The sequence below is a fragment of the Melospiza georgiana genome, chromosome 11, assembly GCF_028018845.1.
Source record: "Melospiza georgiana isolate bMelGeo1 chromosome 11, bMelGeo1.pri, whole genome shotgun sequence".
Classification (NCBI taxonomy): Eukaryota; Metazoa; Chordata; class Aves; order Passeriformes; family Passerellidae; genus Melospiza; species Melospiza georgiana.
In genome coordinates, this window is record NC_080440.1 from 9,017,949 (window position 1) to 9,037,916 (window position 19,968).

Sequence of the window (19,968 nt, forward strand, 5' to 3'; positions counted from 1 at the left end):
AGAGATGAGTAAGAGAGCACTGGGAAAATAACCCCATCCAAACAGTGCAGAGAAAAGAACTAAAAAAGGAAACTAATGGCTGCAGCTTCACATTCAGCACTGCTGGGCTAGAGGCAAAGCAACACCATCATTTAGCTCGAATCTCCTAGGTCATGCTGACCTGAGAACCTCTTCCAAGGTAACAGAACCAGAGTTTATTGTGAAGGAAAACAAAGCTTTGGGCAGTTTTCTGGCCTCTTTAAATTACAAACATCCTCAAGAAGATATTTAACACATTCCCATTCCCTTAAGAGACAAAATGGTAAGAAGGTGAGTTGAAAATAAGGAACATAATTTAGATATGGTGCTTTAATGGCTCCACTGTCCTCTGCAGGATGAAAACAAAACCAGGAGGTTTTTCTTCCCCACTAACAAAAGCCCCAATTACAGTAAAAGCAAAACTATAAAGGGACAGATAGAACTAGTGATATAGTTTTTATAGACAAGTTGTTCCAGAAAGTCAGCCAAAAAGATTTGCACAATGGACCTGTCAAGCCAGGAGATGAGATAGCAGGTCCTGATAAAATACCTATGAGCAGAGGAGCCATATCAAGAGGAGCTCTGCACACGCTGAGGTACTGCTTAAAATATTATGATATGAGAGCAACTTAATTTCCTTACCAGTCCCCAAAGGGCTCCTTCTGTTGTGGCAACAATGGTGGCAGCTCTGGGAGTGTTGTACATCAGTGCCAGCTCCCCAAAACTGCCGTGGTTATCGTAGCGGCCCACACAGCGAGACTGGTTGTCTTTTGCTACAACAATATCATACAACCCTCTGGAAAACAACAGAACAAACACTTTTTAGTAGACAACATCCCAGTACAAACCTTGAGAACAGCTTTTTGCTGTTATACAAATAGTCCTTTTATTGCTGTGTGAGATGGAACTTTTTGAGCTTTCCAACTGCCTGATTCTTGGCTGCTTCTATCTACACTATTTTCACAATAATTGTCTCTTACTAAAGCATTTCTATCTATACTATTTTCACAATAATTGTCTCTTGCTAAAGCATTTCACTCCTGATAGACATGGGCAAAATCTACTTGGTTTCCTCTGCACAATATTTTGACGTTGCTGTTCTGGCCAAGGTGAGAAGCATTTTCAACATCTTTAACAGTGACATTTCACAGCACGTGTGTTACCCAGTGAGGCCTCTAGAGAGACTCAGATCCATCTCCACCCATTTCTCAGTGCCAGCATTGCTGCAGGACCTTTGGGACACACTCAATCCAACTGCTCACCTGCTACTCTGGGTTTGCCTCAACTCCAGCTTCAGGGTATATCATACCCCAAGATGCTCTAAACCCACTGATATCTAGGTAAGATCTCTGAACAGGAAATGGTAACTGGTATTATAAAATACCAAAAATGGTATTATATATCCCATAACATCACTAGGCACATAAGTAAAAAAGAAAATGAATGACCAGAAATGGTACTAGGTGAGGAAGGAAGGCACATAAGACTGCACAACAACCCTACCAGACACCTTATACTCTGCTGCTTACTCACACCTAAGAGAGTAAGAAACCAGCAGCATACTAAAAGTAAACCAGAAAAGGATTACTATTGATGGAAAGTGTCACTAATTCCTGTAATGTCTGATATCTATTTAATGACTCTGAGAAGCACCAGAGGCAACAATCTTCAGAGTTGGTTTTTTTTTGATCTGGAAGAGCCAGATGTGAACACCTTAAGCAAAAGCAGCAACAACTTCCATCCTTCAGCCTGAAAGTAACTTACTAGTGCCATTTATTTCCAAATAACTGTAGCAATGTAACAACCTTCAGTCAAGCATTCAGCTGTCTTTGGCCCAAGGACTAATCTGGTGATGCAACACTGGGTGACCTTGGCTCAGCTTTACTGAGAAAACTGTTGCTGAGCTGTGAGAGTGTCCATGAACTAAAGCCCTGCAAGATAAGAAGAATAAAAACAGGCCCAAGTGTAATTGTTGAGAAGGTAATCGTTACGAGCCCAAGGACTCAAGTGAAAAGTACTGACATGAAAAAATATAAAACCCTCAGACAGAAAAAGAGGAAGAGGGCAGCTCAGCAAGATTGTGGATCAGTGTGTGCCACGAGGCAGCAGAGGCTGCCCCTCCTGAGCAATGAGTGCTCAATCAGCACAGACCCTGCCCTGCAGGTGCCTCCTCAGCAGCAATGAGTGTCCCATGTTCAGCCATGCAATAAATAAATCCCTCTGAGCTCTCCCCTCCTTGCACAGGGCACTGAACTCCTGCTGCACCCTCAGGCTGTGCCTCCCCTGCCTGCTGCCCCTCCGTGCATGGTGAAAGACACTCAAGACACCTGGTGAGGAAGTACTGCAAGCAGAAGGATTTAGGAAATAAAGGCCTGTGTCAGAACACAAAGTCACTGCTCATTTAGACAGAAAGAAACTAATTCTCAGGAATATTCAGGCATTAATTACTTGGGAGTAACAAGACATGCCTAATCATGGAAGAGCTGGAGTCCTCCAAACTTGCACTTGCACACAGTGGAAACATTGTGGTTTTCCATAAGGACCAGGACCCTGCTATTCTTTTGCATGAAAAATTAAGCATGGGGGAGATGTAGGAAGACTGGAAAGGGAGAAAGGACTAAAAATTCCTTCCTGCAGCAGTTATTCCTAATGACCAAAAGCCAGCAAAAGAGTTGCTGTGAGTTACTGCTCACAGCAAAGGCTGCCATGGTGTCACTGGACAACACCAATTTATTCTCCTTCACTGTACAACCTTTCTGTCACATACTCTTAACTTGGGAACAAAACAGAACAAAAACCTAAAAGCCTGAAAACTTCCAATACAATTATCTATGGACAGAAAAAACCTGTTGTGGAGTATCACTGCACCAGTAGAACAGAAACCATAAAAGCATTTACCTGAGTGCCTAAGTTAAGGTTCCATTTCACTTCTTCATTTTAGGTTAAAACTCATAGCAGAGAGCTTTTAATAACCAACAGGGTAAGAGCCTTGCACAGAAACAAATCAAGATAGGCTGATGGTATCTAACATTTCTGAGAGGCTCCCAAACTGAGTTTAAGGTTCCTCAAAATCAGGAACCACTGCTGTGCACAGATCTCATCTCTGCAGGGCTGGTGGCTCTGCTCCCACAAGCTCTGATCTGCAGGACCTTGCTCTTATCTGTAACAGCCTCATCTCTCTGCTGAATGTGGCAAGAGAAGGAACTCAGCCTGCCGAGCCAAAGACATGGGACTGGATGGAGGGAGAGCAGTTGAGGAAGACAACAGAGTGCAGAAATGGGGCACTGGTTTAGCTACTGGGGTGGGATAGCAAAGGACAGGGAATGTCTGGAATACGTTTGATGCAGCCCCTATGTTTTGTAATTTCACTAACCAGAAAGGGAATGTCCTTAAAATGAACAAAAAGCATTTCAAACAAACAATTTCTAACCTAGGAATTCTTTTGCAATTCAAAAGGCAACAACCTGTCTCGAAGAACTGCTCTGAAAGCATTTCATACAATATTAATGGTGCCATTATTTCAGTGATAAAAAGATAACAGTGCACCAAAAAAGCAGTTTGCTAAGATCATGTTCTAACAGACATTTATAAATCACTCCGTAATATTCTGCTTAACATTACAGTTTTGCAGAAGGAAATAAATCCATGTTCTTAATTACTCTTTGGATATGGTTATTCAAAGTAATATCAGCCAGATTATTTTCCAAAAGGGTAAAAGATACTCAAAATGTCCATAGACACAGGTATGTATTATATGCCTATTACACATATATGTGATCCCCAAAATTATGATGTGAATTTGCTTGATGGAAGAAATTCCAAAATGGCACCTTAAACTCTGCAAATACAAATCACAACCAACAGAGGCAGAACACCCCCAACTCTCTCTGAAGTCAGTCATCAAAACTAATTGAATAAAGTCCAGGTTTTTCCACGGTGGCCACTACCATGGATTTTTATTTCCTATATTCTCCTTCCTAAAAATAATGTCCTACCCCTACCCCTTACCACAGAGCTACTTTGCTGCTTTTCCCCCTCCTTCCTTCAAAAAAAAATTTAACCTGGTCTAGAGACAACATGTAATATGGCTGGTTTTAAGCTGTGCTTATGATGATAGGCACAAAACCTAAACTGAACAAATAATTTTCCTTCATAAACTGTCCTGTAGTAAACATTCCTTGCCATTTCTAAGAAACTGAAAAAAAACCCCATCCTCTACATTTCACAGGCACAGCTGCTTACCGCTCAACAACATAGAAGTTATCTCCATCATCCCCTTGGTCAATCACATGTTCCTGAGGTTTCACCTTCCTCTCAAACATGGCATCAAGGACCTGAGACAGCTGCTCCTAAAAAACAAGCAGGAGTGGGGGGGAAAAAATCAACTATCAGAAAACACACCTTAGTGTTACTGCTCTGTGGGAAATGGATTTATAGAAAATCCTTAAAGTTGGACAGAAGGTCAACTTAAAGTCTGACACTGCTGGACAAGGGTGAGCTCATTTCATTTGGTCTGGATAGTGAACTGGAACTTTTGTACACTTTACTGTACAAAAATACAAGCAACACTCATATTACAATTTGATTTCCACTAGCAGTTCACTCCTTTCCAGCTTATTAATATAAGTTCAGTAATGCAGACAACCAGACACAGACATAGAAGAGCCATTATCTCAAATATATGTCCAAATGTCTCAATTTTCACATTTCACTGCCAAAGCACACACCTACCTTTGGTATAATCTGACACAGCTTCACTGCAATGGACACACATCAATTCATATCAACAGTACATTTATTTCATTCATTTCATAGAAATGGCACCATGATCTATTCTATTCACCTATATCTATTAATTAGTCTGTACTATCATCATCAAAGAGCCCCACTCATGCTCAGGGCTGTACTGAACAAGACTCTCCACAGACTTATTTTCCTGGATAGCCTGTTCTCTTACAGCAGCTGCAACTCTAGCCCCAGATGAGACAGGACAGGTACAGAAGTGGAGCCCAGACAGAAAATGGGATAAAGCTGATCTGCACAGCAGGCTCCAGCTGGGTTTCCCTGTTGAACCATGACTAAACTTCCTTTTTTTGCAAGCAGGACAGCCAGGGAAACTGTGAAAGCCAAGAAAGATGACACCATATAAATGCCTTGCCTTGATGCTGACCTGCTTTACCATCTTTGCTATTCCCAAGCCCATAACAATATACTTTCACTGCATTTGCAATGACCAGATGTTCAAAGTTGAAGATGTAGATCACAGCTGAGTTTCTAAAAATACTCTTCATCAACACGCAAGCCAATATTCATGCTGCTGATACACTTGAAATATTTACTGCACTCCTGAAGTTGGTAATTATCACTGCAGCATCTCTTGGCACCACTACACTGAAAATATTCCTTATCTTTTAAACAGAATTCTGTTTTCTTGTCTTTAAAAACTGTGTCTGGACTTTTAGATCATATTAACTGTACATAACAAAAAATAAACTCCATTTAAGATTTCCTTAAAATGCTATTACCTGATCTAGGTTTTTGAAGAGCAGGATATCTTTACATGCTTCCTGCAGTCTGCATCGCTGTTCATCAGTTTTTGGATGAACTACCTTTAAAACAAAGTAGAACAGAACAGTCATGACAACAAAGAAATATAATTACAGACTAAACCTTCAGCATGAAAAAGCAGAGCACAATTTAAGTGTCAAAAGTATACAGTCCTTTTTGTTTGCATAAACAGTATTTATATATAAACATACAATGCAAGACAGAATGAGAGACATGTAAGAAAAATACTATGTTGACAATTAACAGCGAAAAAGACAAGAAACAAGAGGATGCCTTTTTCCATTCCATTCCCTTTCCTTCTAACACAGCCACAGTCAAAGGTTGAACATATCAAACAGGGGAAGAAGTGAACAGTTTTCTTCCTGAACTCTGGCTATGTTAGTCCCAGTGTAACTACGGTTGGCACACAGGCAGTTTATATCCTATATGAGACATCCATCCAATATTGAATAAGCATGGCTTTTTCCTAACAAAATTACTTAAATAAAAGCTTTGTTGTTTGAGATATTTTGTTACTTCCTTCTATTTATAAGCATCAGGTTAAAGGAATCAATACTCACTGTATCACAAAAATGTTTATATATGTGCTTGTTAGGGGCTAATAATGAAAATTTATTAAAAAATTAATTACCTGACATGCACCACATTAACATTTCTTATTTCTGGAATAACAAGGATTCCAAAAACCAGCTATATCAGTGGGCATTTCTAAAAAGTTCTTTCCATAGTTAAAAAGGTCACAGATCCTTGTTTTAAAAGAAAACAGAATATTGAATCATCAGCCAAGAAAACTAAGACCTTTGATGGAACAAATGTGTCCAAGTTTACAAATATTTGAATAATCCGACACACTCACAGTAGGTTTTTTTTTTTCTTTTTATAGCACATAAAAATTATTTACAAAGTATATTTATTAAGTATCTCTTCTTTTTTAAGAGAAATTATATTAGACTTAAATCTTCATTGCAGAAGTGTAAGCATCCTTTGCAATGGAATCTGGAAAGGAACACCAGAAGTCCAGGGAGAAAACACTGATTCCCACCAACCAGGCTACAAGATTTGCTCACACAAACCCACCTCTGAAGAAATACCATTACAGTATCTGGATTTGCAATTCCTAGAAATTCCCAACTTTCAAGAACAAGAGAAAAAACAGGTGTCCACAGACTTAAAATATTTCAACCAAGCATTTCTCCTACCCAGGCAGAACTGCTCTGACAAGAAACACAGTAAAAAGCATGTGAGGAATTTTAAGCACCCATGAAGAAACAGCTGTGGTAAAGCTTAACTAATTCTTCTTAACAGCATTGATGATCTAGGAATTGCCTCAACAAGCCTTTAAGAGAATTAAGAAAGGAAAATAGCAAAAATTTTAAAGATGGTAGAGTTAAGCACAGCTCTCAAATCCTTTGAAGTAAAATTGTACTAAAGCTGTAGTGACTAAAAAAGTCCATGAGACAAAGTGGCTCTGAATTTCAAAGCAATGTCACTTTGCCAGTGTCACCACACCACGCTCAGCAGGAAAAGCACAAGTGGTAAGAAAAGGCAATGCACATCTGCCTGTGAGTCTGCAGAGAGACCCATGCATGCAGTGATTCCCTCACTCTTACCCTTTGTTCTGTGTCTTCCTCCTCTTCATCTGGATTGAAAGCTTCAGCACAAACTTGGAAGAAAAAGAGAGAGGAGATAAGTAAAAAGAAGTAATTACATGAGAACAGTAAACAAATCAGTTTAAGTACGTTTCTTCTATTTTCCTACAGGAAAAACAAAATCACTTTTCATTTTGTCATTATAATGTCAGAGGCTCAAACCCTGTCTGCTCTCTGAGCAGGCACAGCATGGCTGTGCTCAGACTCTCATGTAAAAATTCTGTGACTTACTAAATAATCTTGCCTAGCAAGTACTCAAGCATGGACACAGATTTCCTTTCAACTGGTATCAAAGCTTAACAACCTCCATTCAGATTCATTTACAAGCATCTTCTCTAAAATGCAGGAGAAAAATACTGCTGCTCCACTGCTTTGTTCTTTGCAGTGCCATGTACAGAGCAAAACACTGAGAAAGGAGCTCAGGAAAGGATGAGGCACTCACTCCACCTCAACTCTGATTTGCAAGTGAGTATCTATATTTTGGGAGGTTTTTTGATACAGAGAAATCATGTTTTCACAGAAATTAATCTGAGAAATTAACCATCAGCTTCACCATAGTACAGTCTAGGGAAAAATAGCATTTAGTCCCATCCCCCACACGTTTCTCTATCTTACTACATTTTAACCAAATAATGTCAACTGATGATACAAAAACAACTCTAAAATTTACAGTGTTTTTTTTTTTTTTTTTTTTAAAGGATGAGAACAGTTGTGGAAAAGTGCACACTACAGAGCACCAGGACAAGGCTCTGCCAAACATGTCATTATCCCTACAGGATCAACTGAAAGAGAGGCCATAATGCAGAGCTGCTGAAATTTCAAACCCTTTTTGTTCAGTTTTAATTCTTCAGAAAAGGCTTATCTACAGTTATCTCAGCATTTACACACAGTCTTACAACACTAAACACAGACACTTTGGCCACCAAAAGCTCACAGTTCTAGCTCAGATTTTCTTATGAATTCATGGATGTTTACAGTTCTTGCATGTGGAAGGGATCTGCACATTGTAACCACCTGTACTGACAGCCCTGTTTTCATCTAGCTGTGCCCTTACCTTCATAAGGGTGGTCTCACTTCTGAGGTTATACATTACTTATAAAATTTTACAAGGAAACATAGACAAGCATTCTCCTTTGTACTTTATCCAGCATCCTGACAATAGTGAAGACTTGGCAGAATGCCCAGAAGCTCACTGCAATGACATCTAACTGCTGAATGGAGTGAGAAAGTATAAATAAAAATCCAGAATGTTTAGAATTCAGCAACTTGTAAATAATTTGAAAATGCACACATCTATTGACCCTGTCATTGTGCACTCAGTAGGACAATAAAAATGCAAAACTCTAGCACAATTTACTAGGAAAGATTTGTTTGGTTTTGCGTGTCTTGATTTTTTTATTTAGTATTTTTTCTCCCTAACTAAAAGATAAAAGTCTTTCCTAGGAAATTGGATTTTAATTCATTTTTTTTTCGTGGAGAGAACAAGGAGACTCAAATACAACAACAAGCATTCCACTTCCCAAACCACAAAGTAAAAATGTAATCATATAATCATCAGGCATTTAGGGAGTAAGTATTGCTCATACAATAAATCCATTTAACAATACAGAAACAGTTTATTGACAGTGCACCTACCACACACATGCTTTTAGCTTAACAGAGCCACCCACACTTAGGGCAGACACTTGACAAAGGATAAACAGAATTCTTCCCCAGCTGAAAAAGAAGTACAGTCCATGCCAGAGTCCAAGGATGGCTGGTTTATAGGAAGGTGGATGCCCACAAAGCTGCAGAACTTGGACTGATAGGCTGATCCACTTAATATGCAATACAAAGGCACTAACAAAGAGAACATTATTAGCATTTTGGTGTGAAAGCTTCCTCCTCCTTCCATTTTACAGTAAAGATCAAAGTCTATTGTGAAAGCTTAGGATTTTCAAATAAGGAACAGTTACTAAGAAGAAAGGCTCCGTGGTTTCAACAGTATGGTGAAACTGAAGATAATTAACTCTTCGTTTTTTACAACCAGTGAATCACAGAACTCCAAACTGGAGTCCAATTCTCTATGAATTCAGAGATCACTGTACAACTAGACCATTCTATCATTCAAACTTTAATATTAAGCTGCAAATTTGATTTTGTTCCTACCTCAGCTGCAGGGAAGCTATTTCTAAGAATGCTTCAGAAAATTCAGGAAATTTTCTTTAAGATTTCCTTGGGAAAACAAGTTTTATTGCCACAGCTAAAACTAGAGCATCAGAGCAAAACCTTATCTCAAAACACACATCAAAGCAACACAGTCATCTGTAATTTCAGTATGAAATGGCTTTGGTTATGGTTTGTAAATGTAGGTTTCCCCTATTTCATCTTACCCATTAAGGGTGAGAACAGGTCCCAAACCCCACCAAGGACACAGACTAGGACTTAGTGCCCTTCCCTTACATATGGAAATCTCTTCTGTAATGCCCATGAATGGGCACCACAGAAATACAATCAGAACATGGCAAAATACCACTTCTTCCCATGCTGTCACATAGAATGCCTTCCCTTTATATTTCCCATTCTTCAACCTCCTGCTGGGATTTCTTTTTCCATGCAGAAGAGCAGGCCAGACGTTTTGACTCCAACCTTGGGCAGCTCTGATTGACAGACTCTATTTATTTGCAGGCAGAGCTGCAACATTTAATGTAACATTTCTGTTGTGGTATACTTTAAAAGGGGGAGAGACACAAAATTCTCAAGCTTAATTAACATTGTGATACTCTGGAAAGCCAACAGAAAGCTTTTCAGCCCACTCCTAACAACCAACAGTATTTTCCAAATACTTTAAAACAATGACTAATGAAAAGAAAAAGCAGCATTACATCAAACCCACCCCATGTTTTATGGTGCAGTATGACCAATTTTTCTTTCCACTATTGTTAATTGGTAAATCACTTGGGGAAATATGTACTGTTGAACATATGACCTGTGTGTCAGTCTTACCTGCAAAATGTTTCATGTTATCTGTGCTGCTTTGCTATTCTTCTGGCTGTAAGGGACCTCCATAACTACCCTAAACTCTGCCAACCCCTGTCAGAAATCCAGGGAATTTCAGGACTCCTGACGGTTATTCATTTGTGCATTACAGTACAGCCAGTCCTAATGAAAAAATATCTGATCTTTCATCATGACAGAGTGAAAACAGCCTTGACCCATTATTTGATAGGTGACTGAATTCACATATTAACTATTAAAGTGTCCCAACAAAGCACACTCTGAGGCAAGCTTGTTCTCACAAGATTCTCCTGAAAAGTGTTGTTTTACAGACTCATTTTAAAGGCAGTTGGAAGGGATCTCTCTCTGAAGATCATCCAGTCCAGCCTTCCCATCCAAGAGGAGCTATTTGGAATTCTGGGCTACTTTGGCGCTGACCTGGAAACCTCCTGAGGCAAAGATGGCACATCTCTCTGCTAACCTGCTCCAGCATCCACGGGGGAAGAGGTTTTCTGAATGTGCAACCTAAAGCTCACCAGTATCTCCATATAATTTGAAGTGACTTCTGAAATCACACCTTGCCTAGTTGAGATTTTCAGCACAACTCTGCCCTTGAGCAAGTGCTAAGCAAGAATCCATCAGTGGAAGTTGCACAGCAGTGTGACACATCTACAGCTCTATCAGCTCACACCATGCAGACCAAGCTTCCTTCCAAATCCACCCATACATAGTTCAAATAGCTTTGGAACATAAAAAAAAAACCAGTTTTCAATTTTATGAAGCTTTGAGATAAAAAGAAATTCAGGCTTTTATCCTACCATCTACATTTAGTCTCTCTTAGCTTCTGCAGCTCTCATGCTGCACCTTCTTTGGCTTTCAAGAACATCTGTTAACACTTCTGAAGGCTCAGAAATGATAGAGCTCCATGGCTGCTTTGTTATGCAGGTGACAGCATCTGAAAGCAGCCGGGATCTGTGGAGCTGCAGCAATGACATCAGCAGTGGATGGGTGAGGGGGAAGCAGGGGTGGCGAGAGAGGCAGAAGCAGCAAGACAAGTTTGCCAGTACAAACACCACCTTCGTTTGTGCAAGTTTTAATCACTCTCAAGATAATATTGTTCTGCAAAATAAGTGTTTTGTCAAGATCAAAGTCCTTGCACTCTATAGAAATCTGTATGCAAAATAACAGTTGAGTTTTTAGCTCTGGCAAGTTAATACAGCCTCCAAGAGAAATGCACACCATTCCTGTCCCTGAGAGATCTCTGCTTTTTGCAAAATAACAGCCAAGAGGCTGATGCCTGAACACTTTCAAACACACACAAAAGAAGGAAATTTAAGTTCTATATTTTATGTAAGGTGAATGCATTATTAATATTTCTATTGCTACTGAAACAAGTAGCAAATAGATGCCCTGTCATGCTCTCTTTTCAATTCTGGATCCCACCTGCAGAGTGAAATCCTATTCACTCTTCCTTACTTATTAGGGTGCATCATCTCCAATTGATCCTATCAGACCCATTACTAAAAATCCACTCAGAGCAGTACATGTAGAACCACTTTTCCAGTTATTTATTCAGATGAGTAATTTTAAACTCTGTTTAAGGCAGCACTCTTTGCATTTGAGTTTGTCAAAGCTTCAAGCATTTTTTGAGTCTGTCTCTCAAGGACAGATGCATAGGCTGTTCTGGGAGCACCATGCCAGCTGGAAAGATGACCACTGCCAGTGGCTTGTCATTCCCTCTGACAGCTGAGCTGCACTTCAAAACCGTGCACTCAGATGAATTAGGAAGCTTGAACAGCACTTACACACAGGTCTTTGCTGGCACAGCTAAATGTGATTTTCCACACTTGGAAAACAACTCCAAGTTTCCTCTCACTTCTGTTGCTGGTTAGCTCAGAACTTTTTGGTTTAGAAATTGCACTTTGTTTCTCAAGTGAAAGATCTCACCATGTCAAAGCAGACGACAGATTCGTACCTTGATCCAGCAAGTGGGAAACAGAACCTGCAACCATTTGCACCACCTGAGCCATTTTCACATTTATGACAGTTGGAAAGAAAAGCAACACTGAAACCCAAAGAACAGTTAATGTGTTCAGGAAAATCAGCCACTTCAGCCTTTAATTCACTAGTGAGAACTGACTGAAATCAAGGGTAAATTTTTTGTTAAAACCAACGTTATTGCATCAGCCCAAAACTCAGATCTTGGGTCTTAAAAGACTGGTCTGTCACTTCATGTGCCACATGGCAATCTCCAGATGCAGGATAGCCCACAAGAATACCACCTCCTGACTTCACTCTTAATTCTCACAGAGGTATAACTGAGATATGATTTGCAATTAACCAGGACCTGAGCAAAAACCACCCCATCAACCCTTAGTCAAATACCAAAGCAGAATATTCAAACATGCAACCACTTGCATGACCATATATGTCAAATCAAGTGTCAAAGTTTTTTCAGTGGAGAAATATTTAGAAATGATTCATTTCAGGGGGAAAGGAAAAGAATGGATTTTCAGTTCTTGTAACAGCTTCAAATGTCATTTATAGTTAAAAGGAAAGTAAATCAAGTAGGTTCTTCACAGGCAGAGTTCTTGTGTGTTACAGATTAACTCCAAAGGCACTCAGACTCAGCACAGCCGTGCCAAACCAGCTCTGTCCAGTCAGGATTCCAGGTTCAGGCACACTCCACACTTGGTCCCACAGGCTGCTCATGCTAGGAAGCTGCAAAGATCACTGTGTCAGGAAAAGAAGCCCATGAGATGCTGATGGAGCCTGTAAAACCCTAAAACCCTGCACTGTTTCACCTAGACATGCAGAAAGCCACTCATGCACAACAGGTTGAAGCATTCACCTGGCTCTACCCAAAGTCACCTGAAAATGCCCAGCTCTGATGTGGACATCACCTGTGTTCCTCAAGGGCCATTAATTTAATTTAACAGAGCCGCAAAACTGAGGTCCAAGGTGGAGCTTGGAGAAATCCCACTCTAGTTCACAGCTGGATAAACCCTTTTACCAAGAGAAGTGCATGATTCATTACAGTGCTTGCTGATAACCTTGCTTTTAGAAATCTCTGATAACCATTTCCTCACCATGATTATGTACTTCCCAATAGCATTATCTAAATCAGACTTCTCCAGTTTGTTCTCTTTCCATCAAGAGAGAAATGCGACACTTCCGGTGACAATGGCTTGTGACATTGTCACACACTCCCACCTCATACTACTCCTCAGTAACAAGTTCAGCACAGACTGCACAATCAATTATAAATTCCACCTTTTATGATAATGGGTTTTTTTTCTTTGCAGGAAATCCAACTTTACATGCACAGACACCTTTTCTCCCAAGATGCCTAAGTACAGGCAACATAATAAGCCCTTTACAATTATGACAACTGGCTGACAACTATTTCCATGAGTGCATTTGCTTTATGTATTCTGAATAATGCAGTTTTCACATATTCTTATTACATTCATACAGATTAATAAAGATCTGATTTAAGTGTTTCTTTAAAAGGTTTTATCATCATATGTACAGTAAAACAACTGAGACAATGCCTTACAGCAGAATAGCCATTAAAATATTTTTTTTCTTCTACTACAGCAAGATTTGGCAAAGTATTTAAAATTACATTTCCCTAGGGGCAAACGAGAACTTTGATGATGAAAGAAGTAGAATAATAAACGGAAAGTAAATAATCAGTCTCTTTTAGATTCATATCTTTACACACATATAATGAAAGCATTACAAGCAGACAATACTGCTTCAACTAGATTTTAAAGACAAGCATAAAGCACTTTTAACAAGATACAATGTGTTCCTACTAAACTATTACTCCTAGGTAGGCTTTGTTCAGGGTTGGTTTTTTGTTTTGTTTAACTCCTTCTGCAGCCTGCAGGATCTGGCCTGGAAACCAGCCCCAGCTCAAGTGATTCAGGGACACAGCACCAGACAATCCACAGACCAAAGGCTTCAGAGCACCCAGCAACCTGCTCCAGGGATCTGGGAGGAAAAGACTTTCCCTATCATCCTAAGAGGCAACTTGTTGGGGGTCTTACTGAACTGCAACAAAACTTCAGAAGACAATCCTCAGCTTATATATCTTGATTTAAATCCTCCTCCTACTCAGGAGCAATTAAAATGAAATACTTGTGCCAATGTAGGACTAGAGAGAGAATTCTCCTAAGCACTTCTCCTACCTCTCTGGCATAACCAAATGAACATGACATTTGCCTTTTTTTCTTTTTTTTTTTTCAACTACACCAACAGCTGTTTATCATTGTATTTACTTCATATAGTTGCCTGTTTAGTTGTATCAAGGCACAACTTTTACTTAATGCTCTTACGTATGAGCTATGCCAAATGTTTTAGCTTTTCCTTCCACTCTGCGTGCTCACACATTGGAGGGTTATATTCTCTCACCTCACTGAAGACACATGCTGCAGGAGAATAATGACAAACCCATGAGGCTATAAATCCTAGCCTATAATTTTTGATAATTGAAAATTTACAGTTTCCAGAGGACCTATGATGAAAGCACTCTGGTGATAAAATAAACACTCTGCAGGTCTCTCCTGCTTGATTCCACAGAATCATCTGCTGACTAAACCACACCTGGGACTCCTGCACTTGGGGTTTCCATTTCTCAGCTCAGAAGAAGAGAGCCCAGCATCCCATCAGACACTGGGACTTGCAGTAAGAGATAAGTCTGCATGAAAATTAAAACAACAAAAATACTTCCATCATGGTAGAGGACTAACAAAAATAAGAAGGTTTTCCATGTGGATGCGCATTGGAGTAAACAGCTCTGACACTGACAGTAACTACCAAAAGCAAAATACTGCCCTTTCAATCTTAAAACAGTAATTTACAATTTGCTACTTCTGTTTCCAATTCCCTTTACTACATTTAAATAGAATGGAAGCAAGTTATTTTGGAGTTATACATTATTCCATCTGGTGAAGCCTGGGAAATTCAAATGGAGCAAGCTTTATTCTTGCAAGTCAAGAAATCAGAAGACTGCAATGGATAAACATGCTGCTGACCTTGTTCAAGCCTTCTAAGAGAGCCTTACTGATGAGATAGTCAGCCATAAAAAAGGTCTCCTGGAAAACATGATGCTACTACTATTTCAGAGCACACAGATTCACAATTGTAGAAGAAAGCCTTCTGCTTTAATGATCCTGGTTTAGCCCATCACATAAATTTTAACACATTTCCAAATGTGTTACGTAAGCAAGGCAGATAGAACCAGGAATTCAGCACCAATAATGCTCATGTGCCTGAAACAGTGATACTTTCTCTGAGTTAAAAACAGCACAGAGAATGTTCACTTTCCCTTCAGTTTACATCAGAACACCACAAGTTCCAAGAAATGGCTCAAATATACACCTTCCCCCCCTCCCCAAAAAAGGAATGTAGCTTACAGGCTTTTAGTTGCAAACTGCAGCTAGAAAAGAGAATTTAGTTGGGGAATAAAACAGGAAAAGTGGTATTCTAGTACAGAAATAAGAAATTTTCTTTCGGTTTACAGATCAAGGCATTTTTTTTTTTGTTTTATAAGTGCAATTCTGCCATATGAACTGCTAAACCTGCAAGAAGGCAAATAGTATTTTAAAATCATCTTGAGAAAAGTGCAGTAAAGCACTTTCTGCCTTAAAATTTCATTCAGCTACTTCTTTCTGACATCTCTTGTGACAGAGAACCAAAGCATGCCAAAATGTTAAAAGGCACTTCTGAAATCAATTATATGATATGATTTTCAAAGATTTCTAAAGAATGTCCAAATATGTTAAAAACCACATTATCCTGAATAGAACAACTAACACCTATTTACCTGTAGCAAACCAGGAACAATGAAAAATTAGCATGGCTTGACACAAAAGGATTGTGTGCAGAGGAATGACGTGGAAGCCCCCAATTCCCTGTGCTTGGAAACTGCTGCTTCCTTTCCTGGCACACTGGAAAAGCAGGAAATGTGGGAAGTTACTGTTGGAGCCCTTGAAGAAAATCCTGGCAGCTCTCCCCATTCCTGTGGGGCTGCTGAGCAATTCCAGTGCCCTGGTGAGCACCAGCCATGGCAAAGGTGTGACTCCTTCACTCATTCATCTCCAGGATCAGCCAACTCTGGATTTAGCATCTCACTGAATAAATGAATTGTCTTTGCAGGAAATACACAAAATACACACTTGAAGTGGTCCAGCAAAATGCTAATATTGGATATAACTTCATCAGCTGGAACTTGTGTGCCTTATTGCTGACCAGTTTTGTGTTTTGCCATCAGAGAAGATTAGGGAGCTTAAGAAAATTGGGGTCTTTCCTCTAACAAATTTTGGAGACACGGGAAAAACACACCAAATCAGGTAAGTGCTTCAGGCAGCCAAGTACCCACACACAAGGCACCTCCCAAAGTCAAGCCCTGACTCAAGTCTCTCTACAAATGAGGGCTCACAGCAGCTCCTCAGATACCTTTAGTATTTCCTGAAGTGGGCTTTCATAATGCCATTATATTCCTTACACTGAGTTTTTTGCTATTCCTATAACGTTTTGTGTTAATTTGGGCTACACACAGACTCAGCAAGGTGTTCTGGTGTTAAAAATTTCCAGGTAGAGTTCATGAAAGTACATCCTTTCAAATTTAAATCAAGTCTGTTTAAACTTTTCTCCATGGATGGACTATTTGACCTATTCCACATTTAAACTGAAATTACAGCAACCTAAAGTTGATTGAGGGTATTAATCAATATAGGAGCATAACATCTCTGACTCAGTCTAAAACTTTATATTAAAACAGGGATGAAGTGCAGCCTTATATATTCACAAGAAAAATGGAAATCACATCTGACTCTGAGGTCACTCTAAAGAGACATCACAGCACCAGGTTTTGCACCAAGTATAAAATTCTCTGTTTTAGCCTGTATTGTGACAGGCATTTTGAGATTTGTGTGTTTGACCAACAAACCATGTTGGAATATTTTCATCTGGGCTTTAATTCCCATGTTAAAAACCATCCTGAGTTCAAAGAACAAACAAAACAAACAAAAAATTCTCTATCACACAAAAGAGAAAAGTTTAGTTCCAACCTATCAAAGGGAGAACTAAATTTTATTTCAATCATCAGCTGAAGGCTGATATTTTCAAAAGTATTTATGTATACAAAGATATGGACCAACATTTATGCAGACTTGATAAAGACCTTTAATGTAAAACAATTAATGGAAGTTAATCATTTGCACCTTTTGCTACCTGAATACTTTTGGAAAACTGATCCATACTGCATTACTTGCTAAAAATGCACATAGCTAAACTTATGCTCCCAACTGCTAAGGGAGCATTTGACTTTGGACAAACAAGTTCTAATTCTTATGTTACACTCTGGCCATGAACTATTATTAAGAAAGCATAAATAAAAAAGATGAAGGATTAATTGATTCTACTCCATTGTAGCACTTATGTGCATTAAGCAGACTGGATCAGATTTGTTCTGACCAGGAATTGCACTGACTTAAATTTTAAGTACAGATGCTCCCAGTGCTGTATTTCTCTTTGTGTCACAAAAAAAATCCTGCAGAATTGTTCACAACACTGTGAAATCCAAGTAATTGTGAAGTCATGACTATTAATTTCCAAAAATAAGCATTTTATTATTCACTGAACGTCAATCACATGCCAGGAATTTTTAAATAAGTCCCAATATTGCAAACAGAGAAAACAAGCTTTTTTTGTTTAACGAATAATGATTCAGACACTTTCTTACAGGAGAGCACCCACACAATTTATCACCACTTTCATCTGTCATCCCACATGCTTGGCTTTTGCTCATATCAACATTTTTTAAAATTAATTCTTTTCATTGTAGTTATGATACTGGTTTTGCAACCATTAGGGCTAGCAAAAATCCACAGAAGCTTCAGGTTGTTGATACAGGAAAACTGTGCCTTTTATAAAAATGTGGATTTTTGAAGTCTCTTATCATTTATCACCTGCCTGAAAATCTATCAGCAGAAGTTATTATGCTATCAGTGTTGTAAGATGGTGAATAATCAATATAGAAATTAATTAAATAGCTTCAAGAGAAGAAACCAGATCATGATTTTCAAGTCAACCTCTGAGAATCGGACAAATACACAGAGATGAGAACAGCACAGAGAAAGTCAGTCATCACTCAGTCTTCCTCCCTTGATGATTTCAAGTGCTGAGATTTTTATCACTGAAGTAGTAGAGAGTATTCTGCAAGAGAAATACTCAAAACAACCTCCCAAGAGAAGCATTGCCTCTTGCTTCACTGCTGCCATTTAGATGTCCTAATTTAACAGGGTCCCAAAACGGTCTTTCTTACCAAATACTAACATGCTGTGTGGCAATAATTAACAGAACAGCTTTATTAGAAAATTATTTTTGTTAAAGCTGTCATTTTAAAGCACTAGAAGCTACTAATAGGAATTTACTATGTGTAATATTATCATATCCTGACATCTCAACTTGCCAGGGTGTGAAGAAAATGCTGCATTGCACTGAAAAGCACAGAGGAATATCAGACTTTAGCAACATATGTGCATTATGAGATGATTGCTCATTTTGGCAGGAGCCAGACTAATGAAGAGTTCAGGGTAAGGAGTCCCCACCACCATCGCTCATGTTTGTTACACACAGGAAAACAGGATTCAGGAACATTTCAACAAAATTAACCTCTACACATGAAACCTTTATTCAGCAGCCCCATCTCAGGGGCTTAGCACCCAGAATTTGATCCTTCTCACTCCACTGAGTCTCTGCTGAAAGCTGCCCCACCAAAAGGACCAACTGAGGCAAGTCTTGTTAATTTGATTCTTTTTTATATTAATATGAAAACAGGCACAGATCTTGACAGCTGTGTTACTATTAAGGAAATAACTATTATATATTGCTTCCCTTGATCATATAGCTCAATTATTCTGCTTACAGTTGTTGAATGTGAAAATTGTAATTTCATTCCAATGAGGCCAAAGGAAGGCTCAGGAAGGAGTACAGGCACATGCAAAAGAGAGATTATTACACCAGATCACTCAGATAAACTGAAATAATTGTAGAAAGAAGATGAAAACTTTTTATGACACATGTATAGTATGGGTGTCATTTCGTCAGATTATCCTATCCCAAGAAGAAATCTGCAAGTCTGCTGGAGAGTGGGTGTTCTGTGGAATTAATCAAAAGTGTCTAGAAATGGCAATAGAGAAATCTATCAAAAAACTTCACTTTTCTGAAATATGCTAAAACTAAAAGAGGAGAAACTACGCTCAAGAGAGACTAGCGGGCGTCACACCTTCCCTTCCAAAAACACAATTAACTTTTCATTCAAAACCTGCCAGGAGCAGAATTCTCCTCAGTGTTATGTACCAGTTCTTATAGTGGGACAAATATCAATGCTCTCTTCCTCTAGCACTGAAACAGCTTTGATATAACTGAGAAAGGAGGTATCACTGATTTCTGCCACCTCCCTGCACTGTGTAGTCTGTCCCAAGCCAAGGACACAGATACTGGCAGGCTCTGCAGCCTTCCATGACAGAAAATGAAGTGATCAACATAATTAAGTTTGTCAGGAATCCCTATGCTCGGAGGAAGATCAAGAAATGTAATGAAGCAAGTATGAATTTCCAAGTTCCCAGCCCAGTTCTTGGGAGGAAGGCATCCATAAGGGATGCAGGCCACTCCATCCAAGGCTGAGTCAGTGAGGAATCCATGGAACACAGGTTAGTTACCCTGGCAGAAGGCTCAGACTGCT

At 39.2% G+C, this 19,968-nt stretch overlaps 1 protein-coding gene across 1 annotated transcript in view; it reads right to left on the minus strand.

The window, feature by feature from the left end:
- The window catches only part of PRKAR2A (protein kinase cAMP-dependent type II regulatory subunit alpha), a 55,731-nt gene that overhangs the window by 9,432 nt on the left and 26,331 nt on the right, over positions 1-19,968 (minus strand). The window contains exons 3-6 of the mRNA XM_058032064.1: positions 7,197-7,249; positions 5,544-5,627; positions 4,261-4,367; positions 661-814 (exon numbers count right to left, since the gene is read on the minus strand). Of these exons, the coding sequence (XP_057888047.1) occupies positions 661-814; positions 4,261-4,367; positions 5,544-5,627; positions 7,197-7,249 (398 nt within the window). The remainder of the gene's footprint in view (positions 1-660; positions 815-4,260; positions 4,368-5,543; positions 5,628-7,196; positions 7,250-19,968) is intronic.